Raw genomic sequence first — 17,366 nt, 5'->3', positions numbered from 1 at the left:
GTCAAGGGTGAAAATGTCATCTGAACCCTGTAGGTGACTCTAGGAAAAAAGGGGTCCCTGGGAAATACCACCCTCCTGGTAGAGGCTGCCCACAATACCCCTGTATCCACACCCATATGGCCATCAAAATTTGTACAATATCGATCTAGATGTTGGCCAACGTGTGAGCGAGATGAACCTAGGAGCCATCCAAGGTCTCTTTTCATCTAGAACTCTATATATGCTAGGCTGATATGCTTGCCAAAATCTCCCAAGACGTATCAACTAATGCCTGTGCAGATTAGAGTGAAAGTATCAAAACATAATCCAAGGACCATGACTCAACTACGTGTCATCGAATCAATAGAGCCCAACAGAAGTCATGTCTCTCATATAGAACCTGAGGCCCATAAATGGAAAGCCAAGATATCGATCCCAAAGTCATATAGAAAGGAGGGTGTGTAAACGAGATCAATAGCTTAGCAATTATTTTCCAAATAATCTGCTCTTGTCTACAATCCCTAAGACAATGTTGGATGGACTAATACCACACACAAAAACATCCTTACTAAAGTAATACATAAAATACATAACCCCTATACTCATTTTCTCCCAATGGCATGTACTATGTCTCCCATATTCTCTTATTTTCCTAGGAGATCAAGGAACATAAGTCTCTTCTTATTCCCTAATTCAGCATTGACAAGGTATTTGAACTGTGCCAATGTAAAAACGGAGTCATGCATGTCATAGCACAAAGCAAACACTTTGTATTTCGAAACATTCCCAATTTTGGGATAAAGAATATTGAGAATCTTAAAGACCATTGGAAAGACACAAAAAAGTACAATATCTAAAACAATAAAGTATTAAAAAAACGCACTAAAGGAGATATTGTCTCACTATCCCTATTTTGTTTGCATACTTTTTGTGAATTTTAGATCACTCTTTGATCTTTGTGTCCTTTCTCAACTCCTCACATACCTTCTTGGCAACTACTTCAAGTTCTTGCACATGAGGTTGGTGGTGTACCTAACCTAGTAAAAAAGGGTAGCTAGAGGTAATCGTGCCGTGAAACTTTGAATGAAAGCACATAGTAGAATGCCAACACAAAATAGCAACACATAACACAACATACCTAAAACACAATATAGTAAACTTCTCTACTTAATTTATGCCATTGCTACTTTATTTTGGAGTCCTTTTATCTTTATTTTTAGTGGGATAGCTCAAACTACTCATGAATACATTTGCATCACACTCACATATATTATTTATATTGATAAGTGTGTCATGAAGACTCGGCTTAATAATTGCATGCTCATTCAGTCTTCACATTTCCAATAACACTAGCATACAACAACATGGTAGTGGCAGAAATCTATTACACAAAAATCAAATGCGCTTACACACTTCATTCTCTGCAAGCCCACTAGCAATGCATTCACACACTTCAAAAGTGCACCATGGGTCTATTGCTATGCACATAAAACTTTTATGCTTTGTCTTTGTCTCCATGTATGCTTCTAAAGTCAACTGCATCCAAGTAGTGAAACGATCGTTGCCCTCTCATATGTAAAACATTCTCTTGAACAAAAATCACCACTCTCTTTTGAATGCTACATCCTATTTGAATTCACTTTCCACCACTCTCCTTAAAGGACTCCAAGAACCTTTGATCTCATTGGAGACCAATGTCTCATGCCCATTGGCTTTGAACAGAGGCACAATAAAACCACCTTTGTCATGCATATACCCTTCATATTCAGAAGCACCTTTTAGGCTAGCAACATAAGTCCTAATACCTCTCACATGAACATATCTAATTAGATGGCATAATGGGATCAATAGACATTCAGGATTCTATACTTATTGAACACATCACCCCCCTTCTACATCTCTAATTCCATCTTTTCTAGATCAATGTCTAGCTCTTCATCATCCATCTATGTGTACCTCTATACAAGCTTTATACATCTCTCTCTCTCTCTCTCTCTCTCTCTCTCTCTCATGCACGTACGCACACAAACACACACACATACATTGCTATGTATGTATATATTTCCCATATTTTCATAAAATTCCTCAAAGTTTGAGATTTATAAATGAAACCTTAAACTTTATTCTTAGAGACTAAAGAAAATCTATGTATGTACATATGTATGTATATGTGTATGTATATATGTATATATATATATATACATACATCTATATATATATATATATATATATATATAGAGAGAGAGAGAGAGAGAGAGAGAGAGAGAGATGAAGTAATGCAAAAGCTGGAGATCATGTTCGATTCCTCGATAGGATTGAAGACAAAAAGAGGATGCTAATGGCAACGGGACGGACAAAAATCACAATCAATCACACCTATTTAGCACTTGGTGGTTGCATATGGAAAGCAACCAGATAGACCAAATTGGAAACATTCAAAGCAATAGAGATAGAATACATATATCAACATTGCACTAATAAGAAAGGCACACGAGCTCAGAGAGAGTAAAATGGGCTAGAGAAACTCATCCAATAGCACGTCAATATAGTTTGAAGCTTTGGCATGACCCAAGCTTTTTTTATGAGGTGTGGAGAAGCATCATTCATGGTTGGGTTCCATCGATCACAAAGTAAGAACGAGATGATGATGATTGAGTTCGTGGACCAAGAGAAATCAAATTAAATCAACTATGTATAAAAAGAATAAAGAGAGAGAGAGAGAGACAGGGAGGCAGGGAGGGCAAGAGGGAGGGAGCTTGTGTGTGTGTGTGTGTGTGTGTGTGTGTGTGTGTGTGTAGATTAAAAAGTCCCATCAATAATTGAGCCATACAATTAATTCCATCAATTGGATAAAAAGTTTAAAAAATGGAAACATATAAGTAAAAAATGTTTGAGACATCTAAGTTGAAAAATGCAACTAGAGTTTGCAAAAATTTTGATCAAAATGAAGAATTTTTTAATAATATTAATTTTAACAAACACTATATTGAAAAAAGATGTTGAATCCTCAGGCAGCAGTCCAGGTCCCAAGGTCGGGTCCACTTACCTACCACGATCCAAACAAACTAGGTGTTAGAACATCATAGTTACATTTAGATAGACAGGTAATGCCTATTTTCCCTGGCTTGTTATCGCTTTACCTAGGAATATAGACAACCATATGGATTCTTAAGTGAAGTTTAAGTCACAAGTGGAGTAAGGAGCAAATGAGTGCATGGTTTAAGAAGGGATTAGAGGAGGTATGGGATGATTAGTTGTGGGGTGACTAAAAAGAAAGTGTAAAGGGAAGATTTCACGGGGGTACATAAAAGAATATTTCATAGTTAGGGAAGTATCCATGTGTGTGTGTGTGTGTGTGTGTGTGTGTGTGTGTAAAGAAATAAGTGTCTGTGTATGAGAGATAAATCTACTATTCAAATTTATTGTGTGTGTGTGTGTGTGTGTGTGTGTGCATGTGTGTGTGTGTGTGTGCGCGCGTGCGCGTGCGTGCTCCCCCCGTGCACGTGCATTGGTGTGCGTGCATGTATGTACATACGTATGACGTATGTGACACAGAGAGAGGGATTATTGAAACACGTCTTACGTAAAACAAAATTGACTATATTATTGTGGCCATTTACAAACCATCCACTATCAACATAGCATCTTTCATGAACCTCTTCAAACACGTGCTCCAAAATATCAAACTTAAAACCAAAAGAAGGTGACTGTTGGCGATTTTAATGTAGATCTTGCTACTCAATCAATATCGAAAAAGCTACAATAAATTATGCACAATTACAATTACCACATGCACATCACTGTGCCAACCACAATATATGGAAGCTTGCTAGATTACATATGGACAAATATACCAACCAATGAAACAACAATTGGAACCTCATTTGCATATTGGGCAGACCACTCAATGACTATCATATCTACATAGCTTGCAATCGTCATGAACTTCAATCCCCAACTTCTCTTTCCTTTTGCAAGGCTATGTGGCTTTGCCACCATGTTTCATAATTTTTTTACAAATTAAAATAAAATGTGTGTGTGTGTGTGTGTGTATGTGTGTGTGTGTGTGTGTGTATGTGTGTGTGTGTGTGTGTGTACACACACACACACACACATATGTACTCTGTGTGTGTGTGTGTGTGTGTGTGAGAGAAAATTTTGCATATATGTGTATATGTATGTGTATGTGTATATATTGTATTCTCTCTCTCTCTCTCTCTCTCTCTCTCTCTCTCTCTCTCTCTCTCTCTCTCTCTCTCTCTCTCTCCCCCCCCCTCCGTATGTTAGCCGTATTTACTTCGTGTGTCAGTTGCATTTACTAGTGCAATCTGGCAGTGCCCACACCCCGCGGCTTTCTATGTGCACCATGTGGTGCTCCCCGTTTACACTGGGCCATGCCATGTGGCACTAAACGTTCGTATTGGCCTATGCCATGTGGCACTCCCATTGCTGCTCTATCCCACACCATGTGGCACTCCCACAAGAGCCCCTCTGTGCTAGCCATTTGGGCTAGTCTCTGCCTTGTGCCACATGGCACTCCTTTGAAAGCTTTCAACATCCACTCCTCTTCCTCCACTCTATGCCACCACTCCAGCTTCCCTCCCCGAAACTTCAAAATTCCTCCCCGAGCCACTTTCCCAACCTCCAAATTCTTCCATGTGGCAGGTTTGGGATTAGTGATCCCCTTTATAAATAGCAAGAAGATAAGCAGTAAGATGTCATCTATGCTTGTCAAATACTCTATTGTAAGTGCTATATCTACAACATTATCACGAGTTTTTTCTACAAAGCTATCAAGGAAAAGTGACTAAGAGAATGCATTTCGGCTATTTGCATTGAGGCAGGCAATATGGTCACTAAGCAATTGCAAAGGTTTTTGCCTGCCATTTTGATGGCTATGCTGGTACTAGTCCGACTCCATCCAGCAACTATGATGAGAGGTTGTGTGCTCTCCTATCTAAAATGTCTGGGAAAGTGAACCCCCACGACGCTTTGATATTGTGGAGACCCCTGAAGTAGAAGTTACATTCACTATAATGCAGATGGCAAAAGATAAGGCCCCGAGGCCCAATGGGATGCCGATTGGATTCTTTCAGCAATATTAGGGAATTGTGAAGGCGAGATGCTTGTGGTGATGAAATGGTGTGTCCAGAAAGGAGAGATGCCATGAAGATCAATACGGGGGGCATAAAATTGATCCCAAAGAGCCATAACAAGTTGAACCTTAGTCAATGGAGGCCTTTATCAATGTTGACTTTGTTTACAAGGTGGTTGCTAAGATGTTGGCTCATAGGGTTAAATTCATTTTGGGGAGGTTAATCCATCCAAACAAGTATGGTTTTGTGATGTGTAGAGACGTACACGAGGCCACCCTTAATCCCTTGTTGGCAATGGACTATGCTTTAATGCAAAATGAACGGGTTGTGATGTTGAACCTGGACCTTGAAAAGGCATACAATAGGATCAATTGGTATTTTGTATTGAGAATGATGGGTGCCCTTGGATTTGGGCCCAGATTTTGTAGACTCACTAAGATATTTTACAGTCTAGAGTGTCTATCAATGAATATCATTATCAGAATTTCCCCCCTCATAGATTTGTGAGACAAGGGTGCCCCTTGGCACCATTGCTTTTTGCATTTGTTACAGAGCTGTTGCTCTGTCGAATTGATTCTCACTTGAGCATAGGCAGCCTCAGGGGTATGCCGCTACTACCAGATGGGTCGGCTTTTTGCAACACAGTTCTTTGCAAATGACAATGCCATTTTCCTTGCAGGAAATGAGGAGGAATAACTAGTGAATTTGTTGCTCTATTGGACTCTAAAGTCAATAGTGATAAATCTACTGTTGTGTGGCTATCTTGGGACAAAAAACCACAGTGGTCAACCAAGATCCAGTTCAACTTAATTCCCCAGGGCCAAATAAATTTAGATACCTTGGCTATCCATTGGGAGTTGGAGTTTCTCTCAAGAGTAAGTTTGAGTGGGCTCTCCAAAAGGTCAGAGGGAAGCTTGATAAATGGCAAGGAAAATTGTGTTCTTTAGCAAGCAAGGTTACAATGGCTAAGCTTGTTTTGGAGTCTTTGATGGTATATGTACTGTCCATTCTTCCTTTCTCGAATCCATGCCTTAGAAAGGTGTAGTTGCATTTCCAGTTTTGTATGGGAGGGTAGATGGCATGCTTTGAATTGGGACTTAGTAGTAGCACCCAAGCAATGTCAGGGATTGGGATTTGTGAGAATGAAAACTAAAAATTAAGCTTTGTGCTAGAAGTGGTTGCTCTTAGTTGCAGGAGAGAAGCCGTGGGCTAAGATTACAAGGGAGTTGATATGCCTTAACGCTCCAAAGGATCTGTTATCCATAATAGGATGTCGTGCTATCAAACATGCCTATTAGAATTCCTCAATCTGAATTTATGGCTAGAATGATACAAATATGGAAAAGCAAAGTGAAAGATTGTAGTTGGGGAGGCTACATGGAGATCCCTCCCCGGACAGGTCTATTTGGCTAACAAACTATGCCTTTAATGAAGGCCCTACACTAATTGTTAGCCATCCTAAACTGGTTGCACATGGATGTTTAAAAAGGGTCTGAGGACTTTTAGGGAGGTCTGGGATCCTGGAGGACACAAGCGATTGAATCAAACGAACTTTTGCTTTGTCTAATCTAGATTGTGAAGTGGTTGGATCTCTTTTGGAGAGAATCAAAGACGAATGGCCAATGAGGAGATGTCACTACAGGGTTCTATAGTAGCATGAGATTAGTGGAAAGTCTTTGCCCCTCTTAATAGGCTTGGCTTTTGGGCTATGAGATTGCAGAGAGCCAGGAAGGCAACCCCTTCCTTCAAAATCAATTTGCTATTGTGGAGGGTACTTTTGGCAAAGCTAGCTGTTAGAGCTAGGATTTCCAAATGGAACCCAAAGGTTTCCCCCTTATGCCCTTTCTGCAATAGATGCAGAGAAACGCATTATCATTTACTATGCAAGTGTGTGTTGGCTCATGATATATGGAGGGGCGTAGTTTCAAGATTTAGATCTGTTCAACTCTTCTTTAATCTCATATGGAAGGTGGCGCTGCTAGGAGACAAAAATGGAATAAATTATGCCATGCATGATCTGTGGCAACAACTGCTTGGTTATTATACAAATTTGTTCATTCAAGAACAAGGTGGGTTTTAAGAGATTACCCATTGCAAGAATGCCGATTGAGGAGTTCATGGCGGATTTCAAGAGGACAGCCTGGCTTTTTGGAAGGAGAAATGAGGCTCTGAGAATGATGAATAAGTTTGGAAGTAGTTGCCACTTGCCTTTGTACATGAAGGCTACCCCTTTACCTTTCTTTGTTCGGCTTTTTACTTTTTAGTTACTAAAAATTTTGTCCACTTTTAGAAGGGGGGGGGGGAGTGCTATATCTACAACATCACATTCTTTAAAAAACAAAATAAAAAATAGAGGTATATGCTCTCAATTATCTTAACAAGATGAATAATATATATCATTCAGAAGGCTTGCCCGAAAGAAGCTCTACAGAGAAGCTGCATCAAGAAAGGTGAAGAAAGCCCAGCAGCAAGAAGACAAAGAGAAAGCCATTTTTGATTGAAGGTGCAAACCTGCTTTAACAACATAGTTTTTCGATACCCGTCGTGAAGCACAGAAGTAGCTATAGTCAGCAGAAGATTTCTAAACGGTGAGCAAAAGCTTAAAAGAGCGCATGACATTTGTGAGTTAGGAGCCGAGTTGAGAAGCTAAGAGATTGATAGTGAGTTCGGATAGCAACCTGCTGCAAGCCAGCCACGACGGTATGTGCGACAGTGTTGTGAAGAGAGGTAAGACAATAGCCGTGAATGAAGCTGTGAAGAAGCTGCTTGCAATAATCACCTTGCAAAGAACACAACAACGAAGTAGGACAAGGAGGCCGCGATCGCTATTTGCAAAAACGTCGAACAACATGTGGAGATGCCTACAAACTCTTTGCTTCCATCTATGCACGATTTGCGAAGCGTTGCAGGTGTCAAAGCGGGAGAAAGTCCCGACAAAAGGCAGCAAGTTGGTTGTGAAAAGGCACAAGGCGAGTGACTAAAGTTCTTAAATCCACTGTCACTCCTCCGTTACCGATCATTTCTATAGAGAAATCGAAAAGGGTAAGAGAGAGCGCGGAGGCTCCTACACATCCCCACATAGTACAAAGTGCTCCGTGGAGGAGGGGGAAAGAAAAGCAATTCGTTGTAGTGACCACAAGCGATACCCACATTCCTCACTGTGTTCTCAAACGCAGCATACAATGGTAAGCTGTCGGTGACGCTCTAAAAGAAGGATGAGGCAGGAAGGACGACGAGAGCTAAGGGAGAACGACTCTCGAGATCAACGGAGAGATTGGGGACCTATGCGTGAGGGAAATGTGCCTAAAGAGCATAAAATTGGAGGCGCCCCTTAAATGCAAATGACCCACAAGTCATCAAAGGAGATGGGAGCAACCAATGGGAATTTCGAACACCCAAAATAACAATGAATCCACCCAACCCGTGCACCAATTATAAATTAATTGGTAACAATTATAAATTAATTGGTAACAGAGCATAAATAATAACAATCATTTTATTTTTTCTATCTCAAAACCACATCCTTCACTAAGGCCTGCCATGGTTCACTACGGCCTACCCATGGCAGGCCAAAAACTCTGGGAATGTATGGATATCTTGGCAAAGTACAACAATATACACGTCAACAACCGTTCATAAAACGATGAGGTTTCACCTCGTGAACTGAAGCCGTTGGAAAACAATATAAAGTTCATAAAACCTCCAAGATCTCGTGCCCACGTGAAGCTTCACCTATAAATACCTGCACCATTTATGTAAATCCTTCCGAGATTGTGAACTTAAATTTTTGTGAATTTCTTTCAAAAACGTTTTCCGTGAGCACACTAAATCTGAAATTCAATGGATGCTGGCGATTTGCACAAGGAATGCAAATGCAGCTAACGGATCTACTGGATGGGATTATTACGCAATTGCAGACGGATGAGTAAAATGAAGGACTAGCTGTATACAAACTTAGGTAAATTTGTTATCGCTCAACGCGACAAATAGATGTCCTCGACTCTTCAAAAAGTACCGCAGTCGGCAGAAGGTCGAACTATCCCGAAGGTCGAACTATCACTACTCGTCATACAGATGGCTATTTCTGTGAATCTGAAAGGCAAAGCTACCGCAGCTACTGGATTGGATTATTAGGCAATTGCAGACGGATCAGTAAAATGAAGAACTTAGTTGTATGCTGTTTCATTGGCAGCAGGCAGATTTGTTATAGCTCAACGCGACAAATAGTTGTCCTCAACAAGTACAACAGTCGGCCTCGTGGTGCAGATGGCTACTTCTGTAAATCTGTACAACGAAACTTCATCCTCAACACTGGTTCGATGCAAAACCAAGCCTTGAGAAGAGCGCGTCGAACACCACCCTAAAGCCCTGCTGCTGAATGTTCCCAATAATCGACAGCCCATTCCCTGTGCTAGCGAAGGCAAGGCAGTACGTGCCTGCGCTGTCCACCGGAATCAGATAGTTGGCTGCAGGCAACGAAAGGTCTGCTGCACTCTCGAAATGCAACACGACCGTGGGTACATCCACAGATGCCTTCCCAGACAGATTGTAGCAAGTATCGAACAGAGAGAATCCACCAGCGAATGGCATACTTCTTGTTGCTGCCCTGAAGGCGCTGCGCAGGGGACTGTATGCCGATTCCACTAGCCTCGTCACAGACGTACCGGAGTCGATGATCACACCTCCATTGCCGCTTCCGTCCATCTTGAAAGCCGACGCTGGGATCGACAGTAAGTTGCCTGCAACGCTAATGCCTGTCAATGAGACATAGTAGAACGTATCCAGCTTGGGATTCTTCGAAAGCGGAGTGAAGACCGTGCTGCGAGGAACTGCAGCATTGCCGAAGATCAGACTGGAGTAGCCTTCTCGATCTCTGTCCACGAGACAATACGAGAACTTCTTGCCGAACTGCCCACCCATCTGTGACGGGAACGATAACGGTCCACCGCCGAGCCCCAACAGACCAGCTGCTCCGGCGAACAAGCCCTCGTTGTCATGACCGCATCCAAGCGCAACGTTCTTCATGGTCGCTCCTCGGAAGCTCAGCGCCTCCAATGAGAAATCTCCGGTTGTGAAGGAACCGTCTCCGTAGGCGACTTGATATTGGCAAATATTCGTCCTCGATTGGCATCCATGGAGCTCAAGTTGGGAGCACAAGGGCGAAGCGCAGTTTAGTGAATGGAAGGAAGAAGAGGAGGCAGGATTGAAGATAGGATCGGTCTGCGGGTAGCAGTCTACACAAGGAGCGCACTGAAGCCACAAAATGTCGCTTCCGGTGTCAAGAACCATGAAATTTTGCCGTGGAGGAGTGCCAACACCGATCCTGGTGAAGTATTCTCCGCTACCCTGCTTCAAGCCAGACACAACAGGGCCGGTGAAATTGGCTAAGGCTTCTTTTTGCGCGGTGAAAGTCGCAGTCTCCACTGCAAGGTCACCACTCTTGAGCCCCTCAGCGGCCATCTGCGCACGGCTAGAGAGTGCGTTAACTCGCGCAGCATCACGTTTGAGCCTCTCAAGAAGAAGCTCCTGGCGTGTCGCTTGCGAGTTTCTGAGAGGGGAGAAAGGGGAGTCTCTGTGCACAACTCGTAAGGTAAGGCTTACACCATCGACATCCTGGGCAATATTGGACCAAGGCAAACTTTGAGCTTGCTGATCGAGCATGGAGTCGTGATCCTGAACGATGTGGAGCAGCTGATAGTCTGACTCGAGCTGCGAATTTGTGGCAGTGGAAGCTCCAGTTACACAGAGAGCCAAGCATACGAGCAGGATGAAAGCCATTTGCGAGACACGTGCAAGATTCAATGCTCTGAGTTCTCTTGTCCTCTCGGGTAGCGGCAAACAAGAGCTCGCAGCAAACAAGCTCTGAGCTCTCCAGACCTCCGGAGTCCGAAGTGAGAGACCTTCGATAGAAAAATATAAATGCATCCTCACATCTGTATCTGTAATTGCAAAGCAAAAACCTTTGCAGACATTAGACGCCTCCACCTTCAATCAGCAGACCATTCTACTAAATAGGGAGTGATGCTGAGTTTAATAAGTGCTGGTCCCAACCGAGGCACGAGTGCTACGCCAGTGGCATCACGGCACCGAAGCAGCAAAAGCTGCAACAACCTCTTTTTCGTGGATGCTACATGCGGATGACAGGAGTCACAGGAATGGCTGCTAGGCTGCACCAACTTCCTTACGGCTGGGACTCTTTTAACGCTTTTCGAGATCACAGACAGACGATGGATGAACGATCGATAGTCCTGGATGGGTGGACTGGAGTCAGATTGACGGAAAAAGATCGAAATGGCTGACAATGAGGGTACGTTCTACGTGCGAGAGCTATCGTCGGATGAGCTAAATTGGTGGGCAAAAATTAGAAGAGGCCATACGTAGGAAAGATTGATCATTTAAGACTGTAAGCTAAAGAGCGGGCGGTCGATTGTACGCGGTCCAGCGAGGCACGCCACAGCTAGCTACCTTCTCAACGTCCTCAATCAGCACATACCATCATAGCTCGCTCGATTGCTCTGCAGAATACGCAAAAGTAGATGCTTGCTTGCTGGGAATTTGGGAGCTGGAGAGCGAAAGAAGCTGGTCAGTGGTGCATCATAAAAGAGAGCTTGGCTTTCTTCATATCGGTGGAATTTTTGGGGCGGCGAGGACGAAATTTCCTACAATATAGTCCTACTGTACCGCCATCCACAGTCTACAAGGAAGGCTTCGATTCTCCGGTCCCCGGGCCGACTGTTTTTGTTCGTAGCAGGCGCAAAGCAGAGCTTTGTTGTGTTCACAAGAAAGACGAGGAAAGTTAAACGGGCTTTTCTGGAGGATGGCCAAAAAGAACCATCGCTGTTGGAGCTTGGAAGTTGGGGGCCAGGTGCGATGAGGACGACAGGAAGCGCAAATCGTCTCTAGAATTAGCGCTACAATAGCGGGCCCTTCAATTTTAGCGGCGCGGCATCAAGGATGGCCAACTAAAAGTAGCCGCCAGAGATGGTGTGTGCCATGTGGCATATACGTAAGTACAGTTGGCTGCGAGCCAGGAACAACTTGCAATAATCCATGTGGCATGCAGCTGGCAACGAATCGATGCTGACGAGGCACTGCCAGCAAATTTTGGGTCTACCTACTTGGCCGCATTAGGCAAGTTTCAATGTGTGGAATGTGGAACAATTGCCTGTGAGGGTAGTTACACACAATCCACAGGAACAAGTTAACCCAACTTGTCGGCAGCCAAGAAAAGCTTTGGAGAGTCTTCAATGGGGAGGGAGGTTACACACTGCCCAAGCAACAATCCCCGACCTTAGGTACTTAGCGCCACCTCCAACATAGCCTCTGTTGGGTCCCTTTTGCTAAAGAGTGAGGGGTTAGTCGAGGTCCTAGTATCTTCTCGACTCAGGCATGCAAGACTCGCCTCAAGCCCACAGGCCCTCAGACACGAGTGACCCTTGCCAACTATATATTCATCAAACACAACTGACCCATGCACACGAGCCCCTAGGCCGTCGAACACAATTGACCCTTGACCACAATACTCGCAATTTTCAATCAATATGTTTTGCTCACACGGTAATAACTAATTCCAAGAACATCATCAACATTTAGACTACGAATATAGTTAGACCCGTCTACGACAAGTTTGGGTCCTATTTTCGTGATGCTGCAAGCATTCAATCCAACCCTTTGTTATGTCAATGCTTGTATTCGATCTTTTGTTCAAGGCCAAGTAAGTGGGTTTTTCAACTTTGCCATGTGATATAGAAGGGCATGGAGAAGTGAGGATAAATTTCCTATTCTAAGAAAAATTTACAATACTGCACCTTTCGCACTCTTTGCCTATAGTCGCCTCCATACCTTTAAGTTTCCAGTTACTCGCTCCTTCCATAGCCTTTTATTCTACCACAGCTCCATCTTTGGCCTCTTGCAGCCATCCTTCCAAAGTATTCTAGCATACCTTTATCTCCACATTCCCTTCTTATATAACCCTTACTCCGCTGCCAAACTTGGTTGCTACTTCTCAGGTGCACGAACATTGGCGCGCCTCCTTTCTTTTGTCCCCTCTGTGTTGTCTCGAGCTTCACGGCTCATAAACACTCTTGTGCTGTTTTTTGCCTCCAATCCGAGCCCCTTCTTTGCTTTCACCACCTCTCTTAGTTTAATTCATGTCCAAGCACCTTCAACAAACGCGGATCCCTCATTCGTTGATATGCTAATTTTCCAAATTAAACGCAGGCAGCTAGAGGTGGCATTCTGCAAGCTTCAACATGATACCCTTTAAGGGCTCTTGACAAAAGAAGAGACGTTGGCAACACAAGATTTTTACCTGCATGAGTGTCCTTCCGTCCTCCCCATCCAATCTTCGTTGTGGAAGATTTTTTATGTTCACATGTGAAGCCTCCTGCACATCAGGCGTATTCAATATCCTCCTCAACTACAGCTCACAATCAATTCTTGAGGGCTGCTACTCCCAACGATGACCAATTTGTTCATCATCGTCCCTTCGAAAGAATCGTTGAGGCGTTTGTCAGAGAAGATGTTGTACATGTTGTCAATCACACGATACTTTGTTTGAAGCAATTCGAGCAAATTGTTGCGATTCTTACACACATTAAAGTTCTTAAAAAAATTACGTGCGTTGGTTCCATTAGCGCAAGAGGCAGCGGACACAATTTCATCGCCCATCCGTAATCCACATAGTCCTTGAAATCTAAAATATTGTCTAACGCAGCTTTGCCTACATGCTTGCCTTGATTAGCTGTGCCAACCCTTTCTCCCTGCAACTCTTCTCTCTTTTCGCCCTTGTAGACCGTGCGGCGCCCTCCCTTGTTCAATCAAATGGAAATGACTTTGCTCTGACTAAAAGCTAATCCCTGCCTACGGACTTGTGAAACAATAGAAGAATATTGTCAAAAAACATGGGTGGCTTCCTCTCCCATTGTGTCTAATGCAAGCCTTATCAACATTGATTTCTACAACAGTAGAAGCAATAAATAGGCATTAGAATGGCTAGATAATGGCCAAGAACTTACGTTGGAGCAGAGAAAAATTCACAATAGCACCGAAAAGCTCCTGGCTATCAACCATAGCAGGTTTTCAGACTTCTCTGAGGTGGCTTCAACAACAATACCAAAGAACCTATTAGAAAACCAGTGACTCGCCAAATCATAGAACTGCTTAGTGAATCTTATGTTAATGAGCTAAATCACACGTTGGGGAGCTTCAGAGATCTGAAACTCCATGGGTCATAGGCGTGAGGAAATCAATGATTGTTGGAAGAACTGGATGCCACGATCTTGCTCTATCTTTGATCTCATCAATTTGAATTGAGTCGCTTTTGCTATAGAGTCCTCTTTCGTCATGAATTCCTGGGGCACGTGTTCTTGCTTGTAGATTTTCTCTATAGGCATCGTCTTCTCCCGTTTGATTTCAAGATAAAACTAAAGCTTTCTTCAATCTGCACCGCACTACCTTCCTCTTTGTAAATTGCACGCTCCCACTGTGTAGAAATCCGTGCATGAATTCTCGAGAGATGGCATCTTCGAGGTCTAGGCAGAAGAATAACGTGGCTCAATGGTTGCGAAACTCGCTAATACCGAGCTAATACCATGGTCGTCCGGAAACAGGCATATGGGGAAGCGATGCTTATTGTCCACTTGGTTCATGGAATTCCACCAAGCCACGGTGAAAGTGTCGATGGAGTGAAAAGAACTGTCAGGATTCCACAACTCTGGCTCTTGCGTCTCGTCCGTTCTGTTCCCTCGATCCAGAGAGGGCATGCTTTGGGGACAAACAAAAAAGAGAAGGGTGACAACGAAGAGATATCGGTTGTAACTAATTTGAATCTAAAGGCCAAGTTTGCCACACGTCAAACTGAAGAGGAGCCCCTTGATGGACACGTGGAAGAGCCTTTGCTTGCCACCTCAAACTCTAAAATAAGAGATGTATAAGATAAGAAGATAAGAAGAAGAAGATAAGATAAGATAAGAAGATATGTGCCATGTGTTCTAACTTTGTTGCATGAGTTACCGCCCATATGTCATGCATGATGGACATATGTTCTTGCATCGAGTTTTCAAAGGTGTAATCTTTTGTTTGGAAAAAATACTAGTCTTCGAGCTAGGTGATTACAAAATCACCTTGTCATGTGATGATGATATCTCGAGAAGCCATGCTGAGCTCTCATTTCTTAGTTTTTCTGCTTGTCAAGTTTAGAACATCAAAGCAATTGCAAGTACGTATACCCATGGTCGAGCCTTGCATGTTTAAAATTGAATGTACAAGTTTTCAATGTAGAAGTTTGGGCTCAAGTTTTCGTTTGCAATTCATAAGAACTCTAGCATTACATATGCTAAATTTAGGAAGATTGTCTCTGAAGAAGTAGAAATCATGTTGTCATGATCCTCTAAGCCATGTAGTGCGATTTTTGTATTGCTAATGGCCATTGTGGTATCATGGTTGATATTAAGTAAAAACCTTGATCATCCTTTTTTTTTCTTTGCGTGCGTTTTATAAAAAACAGGGAATATTCTATTAAATGCAAAAAATTTGAGAATTACAACATCAAGCTAAGGAAATAAACAAAACTTAGGCCAAGTAGGCCACACGAAATATGACAGCATTTGGAGAACCTTTTGCTGAATCTCCAACCGCACAGTAACCAGAAACGGTGCATGCTAGAACACTAAACCATTTTTTATCCTCCATATTTTTCCCACGAGAACGCCCCGAGCAAGATTCCAGATGAGAACTTGAGGATGAGTAAAACTTCCATGGTCATTGAGGAGAACCATCTTCCAACAACACTATATCAAAATATTGCCCTTAACTAGCCACTCAACAATAGACCTCCAAAGGGGGCGTATCAGCAAACAACTCCAAAATAAATGCAGGTGAGTTTCAAGAGCCACTCTACAAAGTGCCCAAAGTGGAGAGATATTGCTCCGCACTTGCATAACTGATCACGAGTTGGTTATTTAGAAACCAATAAATGCCACAACGAAAAGTTAATCTTAAAAGAAAAGGTAGACTGCCACACCCACTTAAGCCGCATCAACCAAATCACCAGAGAATCCCATGAGGCATATGACCGCCATGAGAGTTGAACATCCCTAGGAGTATGATTAGTAGTAAGACATAAAAATTCCTTGAGTGTCAACTTGTGCACACACTTTCCATGATCATCAAGCCAAAACCTCAAATCACGTGCCATCACAATTGAAGTGTCGGTCGGCGAGTCAGTAGGCACCCAACCAAGAATCGTACGCAAGTATTAGCATTTGTAGGTAGAGAGATTGAATCATTACTGCAAGAACTCCCAATTCCACCAACGATGTGAGGTGTGATCCCATAAATCACTGTAGGTAACCAATCCCCTTTGATATAAGCGCTTCAAAATCCTGGGGTTGAGTGTCACCGACGAAAACATTATTAACAAAAGAGAAGGAGTGAAGCAAAAAATTCAAAGACAGTGAAGAATCACTGCCCAAGCAGGAAGCCCCCAACCAAGTGCAACCTATAAGACCACTCTTCCAAATAGCAATAAAAATAGAAAGGAAGCTGGAAAAGTGAACCTTAATTGGGAACATGACAATGTAATCATGTAATCACGCTAGCTTAAAGACTAGCAATTTAGGGAGATTTATGTAGGAACATATGTCCATTTAGAAACATCAGTCTATAGTTGTAAGCTGAAGTCAATGCGATTCTTATTTAAAAAATTTAGAAGGATACGAAAAGATGCCTTAATGAACACTTAGTGGGGACATGCTTTAAAAAATCAATTGCCTCCGCTCAATCTATGTTCCTTTCTAAGTTGCATTAATTCGTTCAAAATTTTTTTTTTATTCGAAAAATCGCGATTTTCCCGAATTACAACAAATTTCTTCCTAATTTATTCGTACGAATAAACGTAGTATAAACTTGAAAGAATTGTTATTTTTGGTATTCGTATGAATACATCTAGCTATATTCCTGAGCCACCTACTTGCCTACCTGCCACCTCCTGCTAGCCTACTTGCTACCTCCTACTTACTTCCATACCTACCAGCTCTCGTCATAGGTACCTTACTACACCTTACTTCTGTTATAGTCTTTCGTTAGTAATTAATGTTTCTCTCTCTCTCTCTCTTGTTTTGTTTAGGACTGGCACTCATCTCTCTTAGGAGAGTTGTGTGTTGCAGTCTTTTTTAATTGTTTAATATTTATTTTATATTGTATTTAAGTGTGTAGATAGGCTGGTACTCATCTCTCTTGCGAGAGTTGTGTGTTGCAGTCTGGTTTTGTTGTGTGTTGCAATTTTAATTA

General features: G+C 42.6%; 1 protein-coding gene across 1 annotated transcript; it reads right to left on the bottom strand.

Moving 5' to 3' along the window:
* Positions 1–8,922: 8,922 nt before the first annotated feature.
* On the bottom strand, positions 8,923–11,032 carry LOC147880287 (aspartyl protease family protein 2-like). Its single transcript, XM_087370561.1, has one exon. It carries the CDS (start codon positions 10,998–11,000, stop codon positions 9,381–9,383), a length of 1,620 nt encoding a protein of 539 aa, XP_087226687.1. The 5' UTR covers positions 11,001–11,032; the 3' UTR covers positions 8,923–9,380.
* Between the last annotated feature and the right edge of the window lie 6,334 nt (positions 11,033–17,366).

This window comes from Dipteris shenzhenensis, chromosome 32 (assembly GCF_047967505.1).
Source record: "Dipteris shenzhenensis isolate YYH24624 ecotype China chromosome 32, Dip_SZ_1.0, whole genome shotgun sequence".
In the NCBI taxonomy this organism is placed as follows: domain Eukaryota; kingdom Viridiplantae; phylum Streptophyta; class Polypodiopsida; order Gleicheniales; family Dipteridaceae; genus Dipteris; species Dipteris shenzhenensis.
The sequence above is the reverse complement of the archived record's forward strand: the minus strand, read 5'-3'. Positions and strand labels throughout refer to the sequence as shown.

What these genes read in the sequence shown, in the direction of transcription:
- LOC147880287 (XM_087370561.1), bottom strand. Translation starts at nt 11,000, where the DNA reads ATGCATTTATATTTTTCTATCGAAGGTCTCTCACTTCGGACTCCGGAG.